This window comes from Coffea arabica, chromosome 3e (assembly GCF_036785885.1).
Source record: "Coffea arabica cultivar ET-39 chromosome 3e, Coffea Arabica ET-39 HiFi, whole genome shotgun sequence".
NCBI lineage: Eukaryota > Viridiplantae > Streptophyta > Magnoliopsida > Gentianales > Rubiaceae > Coffea > Coffea arabica.
This window is the reverse complement of record NC_092315.1, coordinates 43,334,786-43,350,359: the sequence shown is the minus strand read 5'-3', so window position 1 is coordinate 43,350,359 and position 15,574 is coordinate 43,334,786. Positions and strand designations below refer to the sequence as shown.

Sequence of the window (15,574 nt, the reverse complement as noted above, 5' to 3'; positions counted from 1 at the left end):
TATTCCCTCTCCGTTCTGTTGAACGAGATTTCCTTGGTCCTGTGACTGGGACGAAGATTGTCGAATTAAAATTAACTTAGTATTTACATTCTTGAATTCACCGACCTCTGTTCTTATTTGATCTTCAATTTCTTCACCGCTTCCATCAGTGATGACTATGGTCATCTCCTCGAGCTTAGTAAGCTGATCAGCAGCTCCGGGGGGAAATATTACCCTTCTCCCTGTTGTGGGATAATTTGGGCGCTGAACAATACGTTCCCACAATCTTGGTTCCGGATTAGGATTGCACGTTCCCGAGGCAAATGAAAACCTTAAGCACCTTAGGCCAACCAAGCTGCAGACTCCTTTCGGTAAACAATAGATTGAGGTGTCTCGAATATCAAGAACTTCGAGCTCCTTGAGGTCGACTATTTTACGTGGGAGCTCAGTTAAGTCACAGCAATTGTTGAGGTATAAACTCCGGAGCGATGTCAAGTTGGAGATAGAATGTGGCAACAATTTTATTCCTATGCTGTGCAGGTCCAAAACTCGAAGTTTCATCATACTTGTGAAGAACGGTTCCTCAATGATTCTCAAGTCTGGGTTAAGTTGCAGAAATAGTGTTGATATGCGCCCTCATTTTAAGCTCACAGGTAATTCCTCTAATTGGCTTCGCATCAAAGACACCCTTCTGGCCATCTCCCATTCTTCGTCTTTTAGGTGTCCGTCTATCTCTGGACCTGACCTGACAAAAGATGTTGCAATTTTCTCCCCAGGGAAAGGTGTTTCAAGTGCAACTCTCCTATAGTTTATTGGCACCTTGACATGGTGTTCGGAACACCTCTCTAAGAGATAAAGCTCTGTCAGCTGGTTGAGTACACACGCTCCTTCTCTTCTTGCGTAAGAGAATGTAGGAATAGGACACCTTAGGAATTCTTCAGCTTTCCAACATTCGACCAAAATATCTATGGGAATTGTGAACTCTTTTGGAAACAATGCTGCATAAAGTATGCACTTTCGATCATTCTCTTTCAGTTTACTATAAGCTGTATCAAAAGCCGATTTTACTCCTGCCAAGCCCACAAGATTATTGTCCCAAATATCAGCTTTCAATCTTTGCTTCACACCGTCCCAGTATTGTACTCGTTTATTACTTTTCAGCTGTCCTGCTGTAGATGCGATCACACCTGGAAGCCCACCAAGCTCCTTAAGAATCAAGTCACCTAGATCTCTGTTTTCTTTACAAAATGTTTCGTCAGCAATGATCTTATCAAACAATTTCCTCGAGTCTTCAGGTGGTAGTTTCTCTAAATGGATTTCTTTATGAAATTTAAAATTCCTCAGGAGATGTGGATCCTTAGCTTCAATGATGACTTTCCCGTGCTCATGCTCTTCAGAGATTCCTATGTCCTCAAGTTCAATTGATGAAGAGAACCCGTCAAAAAGCAGCAAATATGATTTCTCACGTAGTGCTCTAGATATTACTTCTTTTTTCCCACTTACACTATTCTGCCCAGATAAGTTCAGACGCTCAAGAATTTTCTCTTGTACGTTATTGGCGATGTCATCTGGCTTTGGCAGATCAGTCGGAAAGGTCACCCAAACGACATAGTCGAATTCCAGGCCGCGAGGGCATCGAACCAACAAGTTTTTCAAGTTTTTCAAAATATTTGTTTTCCCAACTTGTGGTGCTCCATAGATGGCAATCCTCCTACAGCCTGCCACATATAAACAGAGCTGCAGTTCAACAAGGAGCCCATGATGCGAAGGCACATCAGTCAGTTCTTTAGCCCCCTGTCTTACAACGATTTGCGGATTTATCAGACTGGTTACGTGCTCAAGTGTTATCTTATTTTCGAGATTAGAGACTTCAGTCGTAAACTTGACAACGTCTTTATCCAGCCTTGCAAGCTTGTAGAATGTTGGGGTACAAAATTTGTTCTTCCAACCTTTGGAAGCAGCTAACAATTCATGGGCTGGGATTTGGTTTCCTGCTGGGATTTGGTTCACAGTCTCGGCCCCTACCGATACGATACCGTGACGAAACGATACCGAGATACTTAACTCGCCGAGAAATCGGCCGAGACGTCACCGCGACGGATTGACTCGGCCGAGTCACACCGAGTCACTCCGAGTTATCCCGAGTCAAGACGAGAAATCGGCCAAGTTACACCGTGACGGATTGACTTGGCCATTTCTTTTGTTATTTTTTATTATTTTTGTTTAGCATACTTTTTTTATATTATTAATAATTTTTAGAATATTAAATACTTTAAAATTTGCGTCTCACCGAGACCATGACCGATATGCCGAAACCGATGTGGAACGTTCTGGGCCGCGACCGTGACCGCGACCACGACTTTGAACCATGATTGCATCTGATTCAAGTCCAACTATCTTTTTGTATTTCTTGACGAAGTTCTCTTGGTAATCAATCCATATCTGACACAAGTCATCATAACGAGCTGTATAATTATCGTTTATCCATATGGTCGCTGATTGACGATTTATATCATCATTTACGACATTCCAATGCGTAAGGAGACTGTTCACTTGACGTTTTAGACTTTCAAAATTTCGGGGTAAATCTATGACATGCCTAGGGTTGCAAACGAATCGAACTGCTCGCGAGCAGCTCGAGTCAAGCTCGAGTCGAAATCGAGCTCGAACTCGAGTTCAAAATATTAAGCTCGTTAGCTCGCGAGCCGGCTCGCGAGCTCGAGTATATATATAATATTTTTTATTTTTTTTATTTTAAGTATATATATATATATTTTTTTTAAATATATATATATTTTTATTTTTTTTATTTTAATAGTAAAATTACATATATATCCTTAATATTTTTATTATTTATTAAAAAATATATTATTTTATTTATTTTTTAAAAAATAAAATAATTATTTTTTTAATTTTTTTCGAGCTCGAGCTCGAAAATTGCCGGCTCGTCGAACTCGAGCTCGAGCTCGAGCTTGGTAAAATTTAGTCTAGGCTCGACTCGATTAGCCCAAAGCTCGACTCGACTCGGCTCGTTTGCAGCCATGCCTTCTCCTGTGCTTTATGTACAGAAAGCAGCCTTTAGCATCCTCTTGTGCACCTATAACGGCTTGCCCAACTGGTAGCAGAACTGGCATCCTGCAAACTGCAAATTTTTCTTGATAAATCCAACGCTGAAACTCGGACTCGGGGCACGGACGGTTGCAGGTGCAACCGTCCCGGACGGTTTTGGCCATTTTCAACTGCGCGTAACTTTCTTTGTACATCGTGTAACTTTTATTACACATCGCGTAACTTTAGAGTAAATTTTTGTGGGACCCACACATGGCACGGAAATCGAGTTACAACTTGTAATCTCACCCGCACAAATTTTTGAGGGGAAATCGTGGCCATTAACCGTGCAGGGACGGTCATCAGTATGTAGAACATGTTGCTCTCATGTATGTAGAACATATTCTGGTGTTGCATATTGTTTGAATTTTTGTTTTGCTAGGTACTTATTTAAGTAGTTATTCTTGAATCCTAATGTTACATTTCTTATCTAATTTTATTGGACAATACAGCATTAAATTATTAACAAATCTAATGTTGTGTGGAAATTTGAAAGTTTACCTATACCTAAACAACTTGGGGGGGGGGGGAGGATTTTTTTTTCCTTTAAATCATTGTCTTATTCTTTTAAATTAAATTATGTTTCACAGGATAGGATTTTTTTTCTTTAAATAACTTTAGGGTAGGATGTTTTTCATCAATGAATTTTGAAAATCTAGCAACTCAAATGTGGATTTTAGACAAGTTAGAATGTATTGAATTATCGAACTTAATAGTCAAGTGACAATTTAACCCATTAATTCTTTTCAATTAAGTTACATGTCCTTACCTAGAAAACCTACTTCCACATATAGAGAATTTACACACATACATATAAGGTTACACATTGATTTTGCTAACAAATATATTTTTATGAACATAAACACGTACCCTGACTTTTGCCCTGGCATTCATGTTGCTTTTCCACTTTTTTTTTTTTTTTTGTTTAGAAGAGAAATATTTGTTGTCATTCTTTTATGGATAAACTACATTTTATCCCCCTTATAATTTGGTATTTTACCATATAACCCTCTAATTGTTTAAAATCTTATAGATAACATCCTCATAATTTGATTTAAAGTGTCACCGTTAATTTTTTTGTTAAAATTAATGGTCAATTGTAAACAGTTAAAGTTAAACTAATATATTGACAAATCTACCATTTCATGTCTTTTAAACCATAGGGGTTTATGTGATAAAGTACCAAACCACAGGGAGTAATTTACCCTTCTTTTATCTTATGCTTTTGAATTAATTACCTGTACATTGCCTCCTTGAGTCCATTTTAGTTGCACTTAGCGTCTAACCAATTTAATAGGCATTTTAACAGGTTAAAAAGTTTCTGTGAATACATGTATAAAGAACGAAAATAACAGACACTTCCTAGACATTGGATTTGTGAAATAAAATCGTTCTCGTATTTCATTTCTAATGTCTTTATATAACTCTAATTTTTTTTTTGTGAAATAAAATTATTCTCGTATTTCATTTCAATGTCTTTATCAAATCCTCTGAATTTTTTTAGCTCAAATCCATTAGAATATTGCAAAGATCATCCTATTTTCTTTAATCAAACTATACATCAACAATGTTGATTTCTAGATCGAAGTACAAACAAAAGGAAAGAAATGCCCCCAAAACACAACTTAATTGATAGGAATATTAGATAAGTGGTCATGAAATTCCTAATTCGATTCTCAACTCCACTTCTTTTCCTTTTCCATTTTGTAGACCCTTTAATTATGAAAAATTAAAGAAAAAGAAAAAAAATGGGAAAGTCTCCAGTATATGTGCTGTCGAGTCGAGTTGAGCTCGAGTAGTACCATACTCGAGCTCGAGCTCGAAGGTTATGAGCACTACTCGAGCTCGAACAAGCCTCAAACTTCATACTCGAACTCGACTCGATATAGTTAAAAAAAAATTCGAGCTCGAACTCGTATAAGATTCGAGCTCGAGTAGCTCGTAAAATGAGCTCGAAAACCTGTGCTTTCCTTCATTGTCCACACAAATAATGATTTATGATTTATGAAATCCCTACTTTGTCCACACAAATAAATAAAGGTGGTAGAATGGTTCATTGTAAATTTCATAAGTTGTTTACTTATATTAGTAATTATATATATAATTTTTTATACGATACTCGATAGAACTCGTCAAACTCTCGAGTATCATATATCTAAGATCGAGCTTGACTCGATAGCTCTAACGAGCAGCTCGAGCTCGAGATCGTTGGTGAACCGAACTCGATCTCGAGCTGTTGACCAAGTAGCTCGCGAGCTCGAGCCGAGCTACTTGGTTCAGCTCCACCTCTAGTGCACGTGGACTGGAGAGTCTCCAGTCCTCCAGTCCGCGTGCACCCGTGCTCCCTTTCCTATCCCCACCCATTCCAGCTCTCAATGATTGATTAGTGGCTCTTTGCTCCCCTATTCGACTTATCTTAAAGTCTAAAATACTTGCTAAACTTTCACTTTGACTATCGGTAAATCTGTCTCTAGATTTCAGAGTAGGTGTAACTAAACAAAGGAACAAAAGAATTGAAGAACCGTTAAGCCATCATCATCAAGTCTCGACTTATTCTTCGTCGGGATTCTTGCAATAGTTGATTTCTGAGAATAAAAAAGAAGTCAATCTCACAACAAAAGAAAGGCAACCTCTATACACGTGCACAACTTATATTTTGGGGTTATTATCACTTTATCCCCTTAACGTTTGGTGCTACTATCAATTTTCCCCTTAACGTTATCTTTTAATCACTTTACCCCCAAGACTAACGGTCAAATTTAACGGAGTTTGTTAATTAAAGTGAAAAGACATGTTTAACCCTTAAAATTATTATCACTTTACCTCCATAAAATATAGTCTCATTATTAATTTACCCCCTAGAGTTATTTTTTTAGGCAATTTATCCTACCATTAAACCAACTTAGCAAGTCAAAAAACTTTAGAAGGAAATACCTCCTCTTTGCATAATAAAAATAATAAAAAATTTAAAGTGACTCTTCTCCTTTTTAGTATCAAGAAAAAAGTCAAAGTATTAATTTCTTTCTTCTTAGCAATCTTATTAATATTAAAAAAATAGAAAGATGGAAAGGGGGAGGGGGAGAGAGAGAGCTCAATTCTTTTTTTTAAAAAAAAATTACAAATAAAAAAGAATTAAATACTTTTATTATTTTAAAATTATTTCACTTTTTTGTTTACCACCAAATTCCAATCCCAATCTTGACAACCTTAAAATAATACGATAATGTTAGACTTTTCTTTATTTTCTTTTTTTGCAAAATCTAATTTTTTGTCTCCTTCTTTCCTAGCTCTTTTTCTTTTCCTAGTATTAATAAATATGAAAAAAAGAAATTTGAGAAAATCTTTTTATTTTTATGTTTTTCGATCTCTTAAATTGAAAAAAAAGGAAGAATAACCATTTCAAATTTTTTATTTCTAATTATATATAAAAAAGGGTAAATATATTTAAAATTTTTTGACCATACTAGTTAGATTAACGATGAGATAAAATGCCTAGAAAATAATGTTAGGAACTAAAGTGATTGTATTGCTATAATCTAAACGAATAAAGTGATAATAACAATGTAGTAATGCTATAAAATAAAAGGGTATTTTTGTTCAAAATTTCTTAACATGTTAGAGTTGAATTACTTATGGGGATAAAGTGACTAAAAGATAACGTTAGGGGGTAAACTGATAGTAATGATATAGTTTAAGGGGATAAAGTGATAATAACCCTATATTTTGATCTTTCCTCTCTATTTCCACTTTACACCCTATAATCTCCAATGTACTAGTTTGGCTAGTCTTTCAACACCTTTGCTTTAATGAGCAACCAAATTTTCGACTGAAAAACAATTGATTAGATGGAGAAGCTTTTGTTCACCATTGGGAAAGAGATTGCAATGTAGTGGTTTGTCAATTCTGGATGGAAGGAGTTAGGGCAAATTAAGGTCTCATCCTTACAAAAAAGGATGTATGTTTACAGATTTGCTGATGCAGAGTCAAAAGTAAAAGTGCTGGATCAGTCTTCATGGCCCATGGCTAGCAAAATGTTGCTCCCAATGCCATGGAGTCCTGATCTTGATTTTCACAAGAAGAGTTGGATGCTACTCTAGTTTGGGTGCAATTCCCAAGAATGAAGCTCCAATACTATACTGAAGGTGGCCTGAGTGAACTTGCAAGTTACATTGGTGTACCCTCTCGGATGAATTGCGTGCAGGGATGTGACAGTAATTTCATTTAAAAATGGTATAAATTTAGAGTAATCAATGCTATATACATGACAACTCCTACTTTTCCTGAAATTTCCAAACTCCCTTGGTGGATTTAAGGAGTAAAACATATTTATCAAAATAATCCTACATATGATTCCAAAGATATTTTAATGCTTAAGATTATTTCAGCTGGATTAGACTTTAAAGATTCAAATAGATATGATGCCTTTCATCATACATTGATAAGCAAACTGCTGCCCAGGATCATGTTGCTTATGCTAGAATTTGTGTTGAGTTAAGGATTGACGCCCCTAGGCCTTCAAAAAATTCTTATTACAAGGATTAAATTACTTATTAACCCCTGCGATTTTACATAATGCCAAATAACCCCCATAAAATTTTAAAATAACCACATAACCCCCCTGTGATTTTGTGTAAAGTGGAAAATGAACGGAATGCACAATCAATTATAGTGTTTATATCAATTTCAAAGTCAGCGTGATATATTCTTAATATTCATATGACTCCCTTATAGTTTGTATAATATCCACTTTACCCTCTGTGATTTTTGCATTTATTTATAATCTCCCTATATCTTTATAAAGATGGTTAAACCATTGATTGATTTAGCATTTAAGTAAAAGAACTATTGGTATTTCAACTAATGTCAATAAACAGGCTATTTTCCATCAAATTTCCACTTTACAAAAAATTATAGGGGGTGAAATGGATATTTTGAGATGTTAGGGGATCACATGGCAATAGATTAAAACCAGGGTTATACATAATTTAACCTTATTATTATGAAATTGAGGAATTAGCCAATAGGGTATGAATGGATTCCAGTCGGGTGTTCTCACTGCCAGAAATTTGGACATAAAGTGAAAATGTGTCCATTGGTGGCTAAAACTACCAAAAGGCTATCGAAGGAATCAAAAGGTGATATTTCCAAATCAGTTGGGAAAGTGCATGAAGAAAAGCAGAGAAATTGGTTGTCTTGGAAGAGGATAATGTAGTGGCTCCTAGATATACTAAGGTGGATGAGTGCTCAAATAAGGCTACAGGTCGACTGACTCAACTGGGGTCTAACTCTGCTCAAACAGGTACAATCTCAGTTTCTACAGAAGCTGGACCTATTTTAGTTGGGAATGGCAGCTCAGGTGGTGTGAGGCTGAATCTTGAATTGGGAAAAAACCTGTAGAGGTCAGAATTCTCACAAGAAGTACATCAGAAAGGTGAAAAATTGGGCACAGGTGCAAGGAAACGCACGAGTAATAATCTCTATCCCTCAATTACATAATGAACTTAGTATGCTGGAAGATTAGGGGGTTGGATGACCCTGTTAAACAATCAGAAATTCAAAAGATTGTGAATCGTACTACAGCTAGTATGCTTGGTATTACTGAAAATAAGCTCCGTATTGAAAATGTGGATAGAGTTATGAAGAAATGTTTGCCAAATTGGCATTATGTGCACAATGGTAGTATTTGTAGTGTATGTAGAGTTATTTACTGCTGGAAAAATGATATGACCTGCTCTGTACTTAAAATTCATAAGTAGTGTATTTCATGTTTCGTGGAATTTCCTGGTTTTGATATGTTTATAGTAACTATGGTCTACGCGATAAATAAAGTTGAAGAGAAGAGACCATTAGGGGATCACATTCATAGTCTTAAACCTCTTGCTGATGGGATTCCCTGGATTATAATGGGAGATTTTAATATCATCAGGAACTATTCTGAAAAGTTGGGAAGTTTAGAATATGACCTTGGTGCTATTTCTGCATTCAATGATATAATAATTGATACTCTAGACATTGGTGAATTTCCTGCTAAGGGCTGTTTCTACACTGTGTGTAATAAGAGAGAAGATGGTGGGCGTGTATATAGTAAAATTAAAAAGAGTTTTTTGTAAATAAAGAATGGTATTCTGGTTTCCCTATTACTGAAGCAGAATTCCTTCCTCCTGGTATTTCTAATCACTCTGCTATGCAAATATCCATTAATTCTGAGTTAAAATTTGGCCCAAAGCCTTACAAGTTCCATGTTTTTTGGATAAGTCATCAAAAGTCTGGAGAGATCTTCATCAGATATGGTTAGACCAGGATGATTCTCAAGCCAGCCCAGTCAGGAGCATTTGTCAAAAGCGCGAGTCCTTAAAGCTAAAGAGTTCAATAAGGAATTTTTTGATAACACTTCGCTTAGAGTGCTTCAAAAATGGGAGCAGTTATGTCTGATTCAGAAATCACTCACTGGACAACCTTCTGATGAAAATGTTATTCAACTGGAAAAGATTGTAAAAATGGAGTATATTGATCTCCTTAAGGCAGAAGAGGCTTTCTATAGAGACAAAGGCAGGGTGGAGTGGCTTAGAGCAGGTGATAAAAACACAAAATATTTTCATAGACAGGTAGCTAACCATACAGCAAAAAATAGAATTGTGGCATTGTAAGCTGATGATGGTGAAACTGTCAAGGACTATGAGAAAGTTAAGGAGATGGCCGTGGACTTCTACAAGCAATTATTTAGCAGTTAGAATCTCAATCCTGACAACTCCAGACTACACCAAGTCCTATCCAATAAGCTTTCAGATGAATAGAGGCTTAATCTCCAAGCTGAGATAACTGAGCAGGGATTAAAGAATGCAGTATTCCACATAAAAGGTGGAAAAGCTCCAGGCCAGGATGGCTTCTATGCTGAATTCTTCAAAACAAATTGGCAACTGGTTGGTAAAGAGGTTATTGATGCTTTGCAATTTTGTTTTTCTCACAACTACATGTATATGCCTCTAAACAGCACTATTATCACACTATTGCCATGGCAGCTTTTACTGCTGTGTTTGAATCGAGCATTGCTCATAAAAGTGGTTTTGTCTTCCATCTGAAATGTGGAAAGGCTGGACTATCCCACTTGGCCTTTGCTGATGATCTCTTCCTCTTAACTGGTGCTTCTCCTGAATCGTTTCAGTTAATTAATCACAATATACATGAGTTTGGAGAGTTATTTGGTCTTAAGCCAAATTTCCAAAAATGTCAAGTTTTCCTAGCCGGAACTGTTGATAGTTTAGATAATGAGCTATGCAACATTGTTCATATGCCTAGAGCGGAATTGCCAGTAAAGTATCTTGGGCTGCCACTTATTACCTATAGACTATCTATGAAGGATTGTCAATCAATATTTAGCAAGATTCAAAATTGGGAAAACAAAAAGCTCAGTTATGGTGGAAGACTCCAGTTGATCCAAGGTGTGCTCAATCGTATTCATCTTTATTGGGGGAGTGCTTTTATCTTGCCAAAGTCAGTTGTCAGAAAGATTGATCATAGCATGTTATCATCCTTCTTAAGGGCAGGAGAAGTTAAGCAGCATTATAACCCCAAAGTCTTCTAGAATGATGTGTGTACTCCTAAGAAAGAGGGTGGACTGGGCTTTGTTAGGAGAATATTAGTATTCTTATAGATAATAAATTAGTAAGGGTATTCTTGTAAATAGTCGGTTAGATTTGTACTTCTATAAATACTAGTTGGTCACTCATAATACGGTGACTAGATGTTTTCCTCTCAAGATACCTGTTAACATGGTATCAGAGCAAAAGTCCTAGGGTTAGGGTTAAACATCTAGCAAAAGTTTTGGTCATCGCGACTGTTCACGCGGGCACTGTTCATCGGATACTGTTCACGCGACACTGTTCATGGCATTGTTCACGCGGCGCTGTTCACTATTCATGGCACTGTTCACGCGCTGTTCATCTCGAGTTTTAATCCTTCGTTTGGTTTGGAGTGTTATTCACTATGGCTGAAAGTCTATCAAAAGGTATTGTGACGTCTACTAATATTATGCCAATGGTGATGCCTCAAATCACAAATTGGAAGTTGAATGACACTAATTATCAACAGTGGTCAAAAGCCGTTAAGATTTATCTGACAGGCTTGGGAAAGTAACGATATCTCACAGATGACTCTCCTACGGAGGACAACAAGAAACTAATGTGGATTCAAGAGGATGCCCAAATTCTTGGAGCAATATGGAATTCTATGGAGCCACGAATTGCTTACATGTGTTCTCATTGTGAGAGAACAAAAGAAGTTTGGGATTATGTCCGGTTATTATACTGTAGTAATCTTTCACGGATGTATGATATTTCTTTGGAGTATTTTCAGTTGCAACAAGATAACAAGACAGTAACTGAATACTTTGCTGATCTTAAGCGAGTTTCAGAAGAATTAAATGCCGTAATGCCTCTCTCAAGTGATATTACAGTTATGCAGAGGCAAAGAGAACAAATGCTTGTGCTCAAATTCTTGGCCGGTCTCAAACCAGAATTTGAACCAATCAAATCTCAAATTTTAGCAGGTGAACAATTACCATCCTTTGCAGAGGCGTATGCTCGGGTCTTACGTTCTGTATCTAAGGACAATGCACAGGGTGATGGTGCTCTAATTAATGACAAATCTGCTTTAGTTGCTAACAATGGTCGGATAGAGCAACTTAACTTGGGACGTGGCTCTCGTGGAGGAAGAATTAGAGGAGGTCGTGGGGGTCGTGGAGGTCGAGGCACCCGTGAGTGCACTCATTGTGGTTTGAAGAATCACACTCATGATACTTGTTGGGATTTACATGGAAAATCACCTCGGTTTGCTAATGCAGTTACCATTGACCAAGCTGAATCAAGTTCTTCAGCACAAGGGTCCCAGAAAACTTTTACCATATCCGAGGAAGATTATGTCAAATTTCTGCAGTACCAAACTGCAAATCACGCATCTCTTCCCTCTGCATCTTTAGCACAAAAAGGTAATGCTATGGCTTGTCTCTCCACTTCCAAAAATTTTGACTCATGGATCATTGATTCCGGAGCTACTGATCATATGTCAGGTACCTCTAGAAATTTTTCTAATTTTCAAGAGTCTACTTCCTTCCCTCATGTTACTTTAGCTGATGGATCTACAACTAAAGTTAAAGGACTAGGCACTGTAGAAATTAACCCATCTCTTCCGCTGTCTTCTGTTCTTTACGTACCCAATTTGCCTTTTAATCTAATGTCCGTTAGTAAGCTTACCAAATTTCTACAGTGTTCAGTTATTTTTTCTCTTGATTTTGTTGTCATTCAGGATTTGAAGACAAAGAGGACGATTGGTGGAGGACGTGAGCAAAACGGTCTTTATTTTCTCAACTCTAATGGTCCGATTGCGTGCCCTGCTACTGTTTCTCCTCTGGAAATTCACTGTCGTTTGGGTCATCCGTCTCTACCAAATTTGAAGAAGTTGGTCCCTACCTTGAGTCAGTTGTCTTCATTAGAATGTGAGTCTTATCAATTAGGAAAGCATCCTTGTGTTTCTTTTGTCCCTAGGGTCAATAAACGGGTTTCGGAACCCTTTTTTGTTAGTTCATTCTGATGTTTGGGGTCCTAGTCGAGTCACTTCAAAGTTAGGTTTTAAATATTTTGTAATTTTTGTTGATGATTTTTTCAGAGTTACATGGCTTTATTTAATGAAAGATCGTTCAGAATTATATTCCATTTTTTGTGCATTTGTTACAGAAATAAAGAATCAATTTGGTGTGCCTGTACGTATACTTCGCAGTGATAATGCGAAAGAATATTTTTCCACTCCTTTTGATACCTTTATGACTAAGTCCGGTATCCTTCATCAGTCCTCTTGTCCTCACACTCCACAACAGAATGGAGTTGCTGAAAGGAAAATTGGACATTTAATTGAAGTTGCTCGGACACTTTTGTTACACATGAATGTGCCCAAACAATTTTGGAGTGATGCAGTTTTAACTGCATGTTATTTAATTAATCGCATGCCATCCAATATTCTTGGAGGTCAATTACCTCACTCCATTCTTTTTCCTCATGACCCTATATTTAAATTACCTCCTCGTATTTTTGGGTGTGTGTGTTTTGTTCATCAGCTTGCTTCCGGGATGGATAAATTAGATCCTCGTGCCATTAAGTGTATTTTCTTAGGATACGCACGAGCACAATAGGGGTATAGATGTTACAGTCCAGTTTTAAATCGTTTTTTCACTTGTACTGATGTTACTTTCTTTGAATCCACTCCTTATTTTATGAAGCAAGGTATGTCTTGTGAGTTAGACCAGTGTTCCTCTTTTCTTTCTCCTGTTTTACCAGTCCCTTCATCTTTATTGCCTGAGCTATCTGGTTCATCAGATTCCACAACTCGATTATCTCGTCCTAATTTTCAAGTTTATTCTCGTCGTTCTATGGTTGAGAAAGCTCCTGATATGCTACGCACTTCACCAATTAACTCTCAATCTTCAAATCCAGGTATGACACCCTTCTGTGAGTCAGATCTTCCTATTGCTTTACGTAAATGTCAGAGACACTGTACTTCTCATCCTATTTCTAATTTTGTCTCTTATTCTCATCTCTCTCGGTCATATTTTTCTTTTGTTGCTTCCCTTGATTCGGTATCCATTCCTAAAACTATTACCCATGCTCTCAATGATCCTGGTTGGGGGTTCGCTGTGCAAGAAGAGATGCTTGCTTTGGAGAAAAATGGTATTTGGGATCTTGTTCCTCTTCCTTCTGGTAAGTCGGTTGTTGGTTGTAAATGGGTGTACACTATAAAAGTACAACCTAATGGTTCTATTGATAGATTGAAGGCTCGTCTGGTAGTTAAAGGATTTGGTCAGGTGTATGGAATCGATTACTTCGAAACATTTTCTCCTGTTGCAAAGATTACCTCTGTTCGTCTTCTTATCTCTTTGGCAGCCACTTATAATTGGCCATTGCATCAGTTGGATGTGAAAAATGCATTTTTGCATGGAGATCTGGAAGAAGAGGTATATATGGAACAACCTCCTGGATTTGTTGTTCAGGGGGAGAATCCGCGGTTGGTTTGTCGTTTGAAAAAATCCTTGTATGGATTGAAACAGTCTCCGAGGGCTTGGTTTGGCCGGTTTAGTAGTGTTGTCATGGAGTTCGGTCTAACAAGATGTGGAGTAGATCACTTTGTATTTTATCGGCATTCTAATGCTGGTAAAATTTTATTAGTTGTTTATGTGGATGATATTGTGATTACAGGTGATGATGTTGTGGGGATCCAGAAACTTAAATCCAATCTGCAGGCAAATTTTCAGACAAAGGATTTAGGTCATCTGCAGTATTTTTTGGGTATTGAGATAGTTCGGTCTAAATATGGGATTTATTTATGTCAAAGGAAATATGAACTCGATATGTTGAGTGAAATTGGGATGTTAGGTTGCCGACCTGTGGATACTCCTATGGATCCTAATGTGAAATTAGTAGGAGATCAAGGTGCATTACTTGATGATCCTAGGCAATATCGAAGACTTGTGGGTAAATTAAATTATCTCACTGTAACAAGACCTGACATTTCGTTTGCAGTGAGTGTTGTGAGCCAATTTCTTGATACCCCTCGTACTAGTCATTGGGATGCTGTTATACGGATTCTCAGGTATCTTAAGAGTGCTCCTGGAAAAGGGTTGCTGTATCAAAATCATGGACACACTGATATTGAAGGATATAGTGATGCAGATTGGGCTGGTTCTGCCTCAGATCGAAGATTGACTACAGGATATTGTGTGTTTGTTGGTGGTAATTTAGTGTCGTGGAAGAGTAAGAAGCAAACAGTTGTATCCAGATCAAGTGCAGAATCTGAATACCGCGCTATGACTCACACTGTGTGTGAGTTGGTTTGGTTGAAGAGCATGTTACTGGAACTTGGGTTTGAGCATAAACAGCCTATGTATTTAGTGTGTGATAATCAGGCGGCTGTTCATATTGCGTCTAATCCCGTGTTTCATGATAGGACAAAATATATTGAAGTTGATTGTCATTTCATTCGAGAGAAATTGCTTGACGGGGTCATCAAGACATCTCATGTATCGTCTGTAGATCAATTGGCTGATGTGTTTACCAAGAGTTTAGGGGGCTCTAGGGTGAAATACATTTGTAACAAGTTGGGTGCTTATGATATATATGCTCCAACTTGAGGGGGAGTGTTAGGAGAATATTAGTATTCTTATAGATAATAAATTAGTAAGGGTATTCTTGTAAATAGTCGGTTAGGTTTATACTTCTATAAATACTAGTTGGTCACTCATAATACGGTGACTAGATGTTTTCCTCCCAAGATACCTGTTAACAGGCTTATTCAATCTTGCAGAATAAAAACAAGTGCCTGATCATGAAGCTTCTGTGGAATATCTGTACTAAGAAGGACTCTCTTTGGGTCAAGTGGGTGCCTGAAATTTTGCTGAAAGGTCATTCTATTTGGGGGTAAAAGTACTAAGTGACTCCTCTTGGGC

At 37.3% G+C, this 15,574-nt stretch overlaps 2 protein-coding genes across 2 annotated transcripts; one reads left to right on the top strand and one right to left on the bottom strand.

Annotated features, from left to right (window-relative positions):
- Positions 1-615: 615 nt before the first annotated feature.
- Positions 616-3,212, bottom strand: LOC140038541 (disease resistance protein At4g27190-like). The gene is made up of 2 exons (XM_072083923.1): positions 3,017-3,212; positions 616-2,000 (listed from the first exon to the last, which is right to left on the bottom strand). Exons 1-2 carry the CDS (start codon positions 3,210-3,212, stop codon positions 616-618), a joined length of 1,581 nt encoding a protein of 526 aa, XP_071940024.1.
- Positions 3,213-8,894: 5,682 nt separating this feature from the next.
- On the top strand, positions 8,895-10,669 carry LOC140038540 (uncharacterized). The gene is made up of 4 exons (XM_072083922.1): positions 8,895-9,164; positions 9,510-9,692; positions 9,915-10,019; positions 10,079-10,669. Exons 1-4 carry the CDS (start codon positions 8,895-8,897, stop codon positions 10,667-10,669), a joined length of 1,149 nt encoding a protein of 382 aa, XP_071940023.1.
- The last annotated feature ends 4,905 nt before the right edge of the window (positions 10,670-15,574 follow it).

Coding starts and splice junctions, on each gene's coding strand:
- LOC140038540 (XM_072083922.1), top strand. CDS start 8,895: ATGGTCTACGCGATAAATAAAGTTGAAGAGAAGAGACCATTAGGGGAT. Junction 9,165..9,509: donor AGAGAGAAGATGGTGGGCGT/GTATATAGTAAA, acceptor AAATGGGAGCAG/TTATGTCTGATTCAGAAATC. Junction 9,693..9,914: donor CAAAATATTTTCATAGACAG/GTAGCTAACCAT, acceptor ATAACTGAGCAG/GGATTAAAGAATGCAGTATT.
- LOC140038541 (XM_072083923.1), bottom strand. CDS start 3,212: ATGGCCAAAACCGTCCGGGACGGTTGCACCTGCAACCGTCCGTGCCCC. Junction 2,001..3,016: donor GCACAGGAGAAGGCATGGCT/GCAAACGAGCCG, acceptor TCGTATCGGTAG/GGGCCGAGACTGTGAACCAA.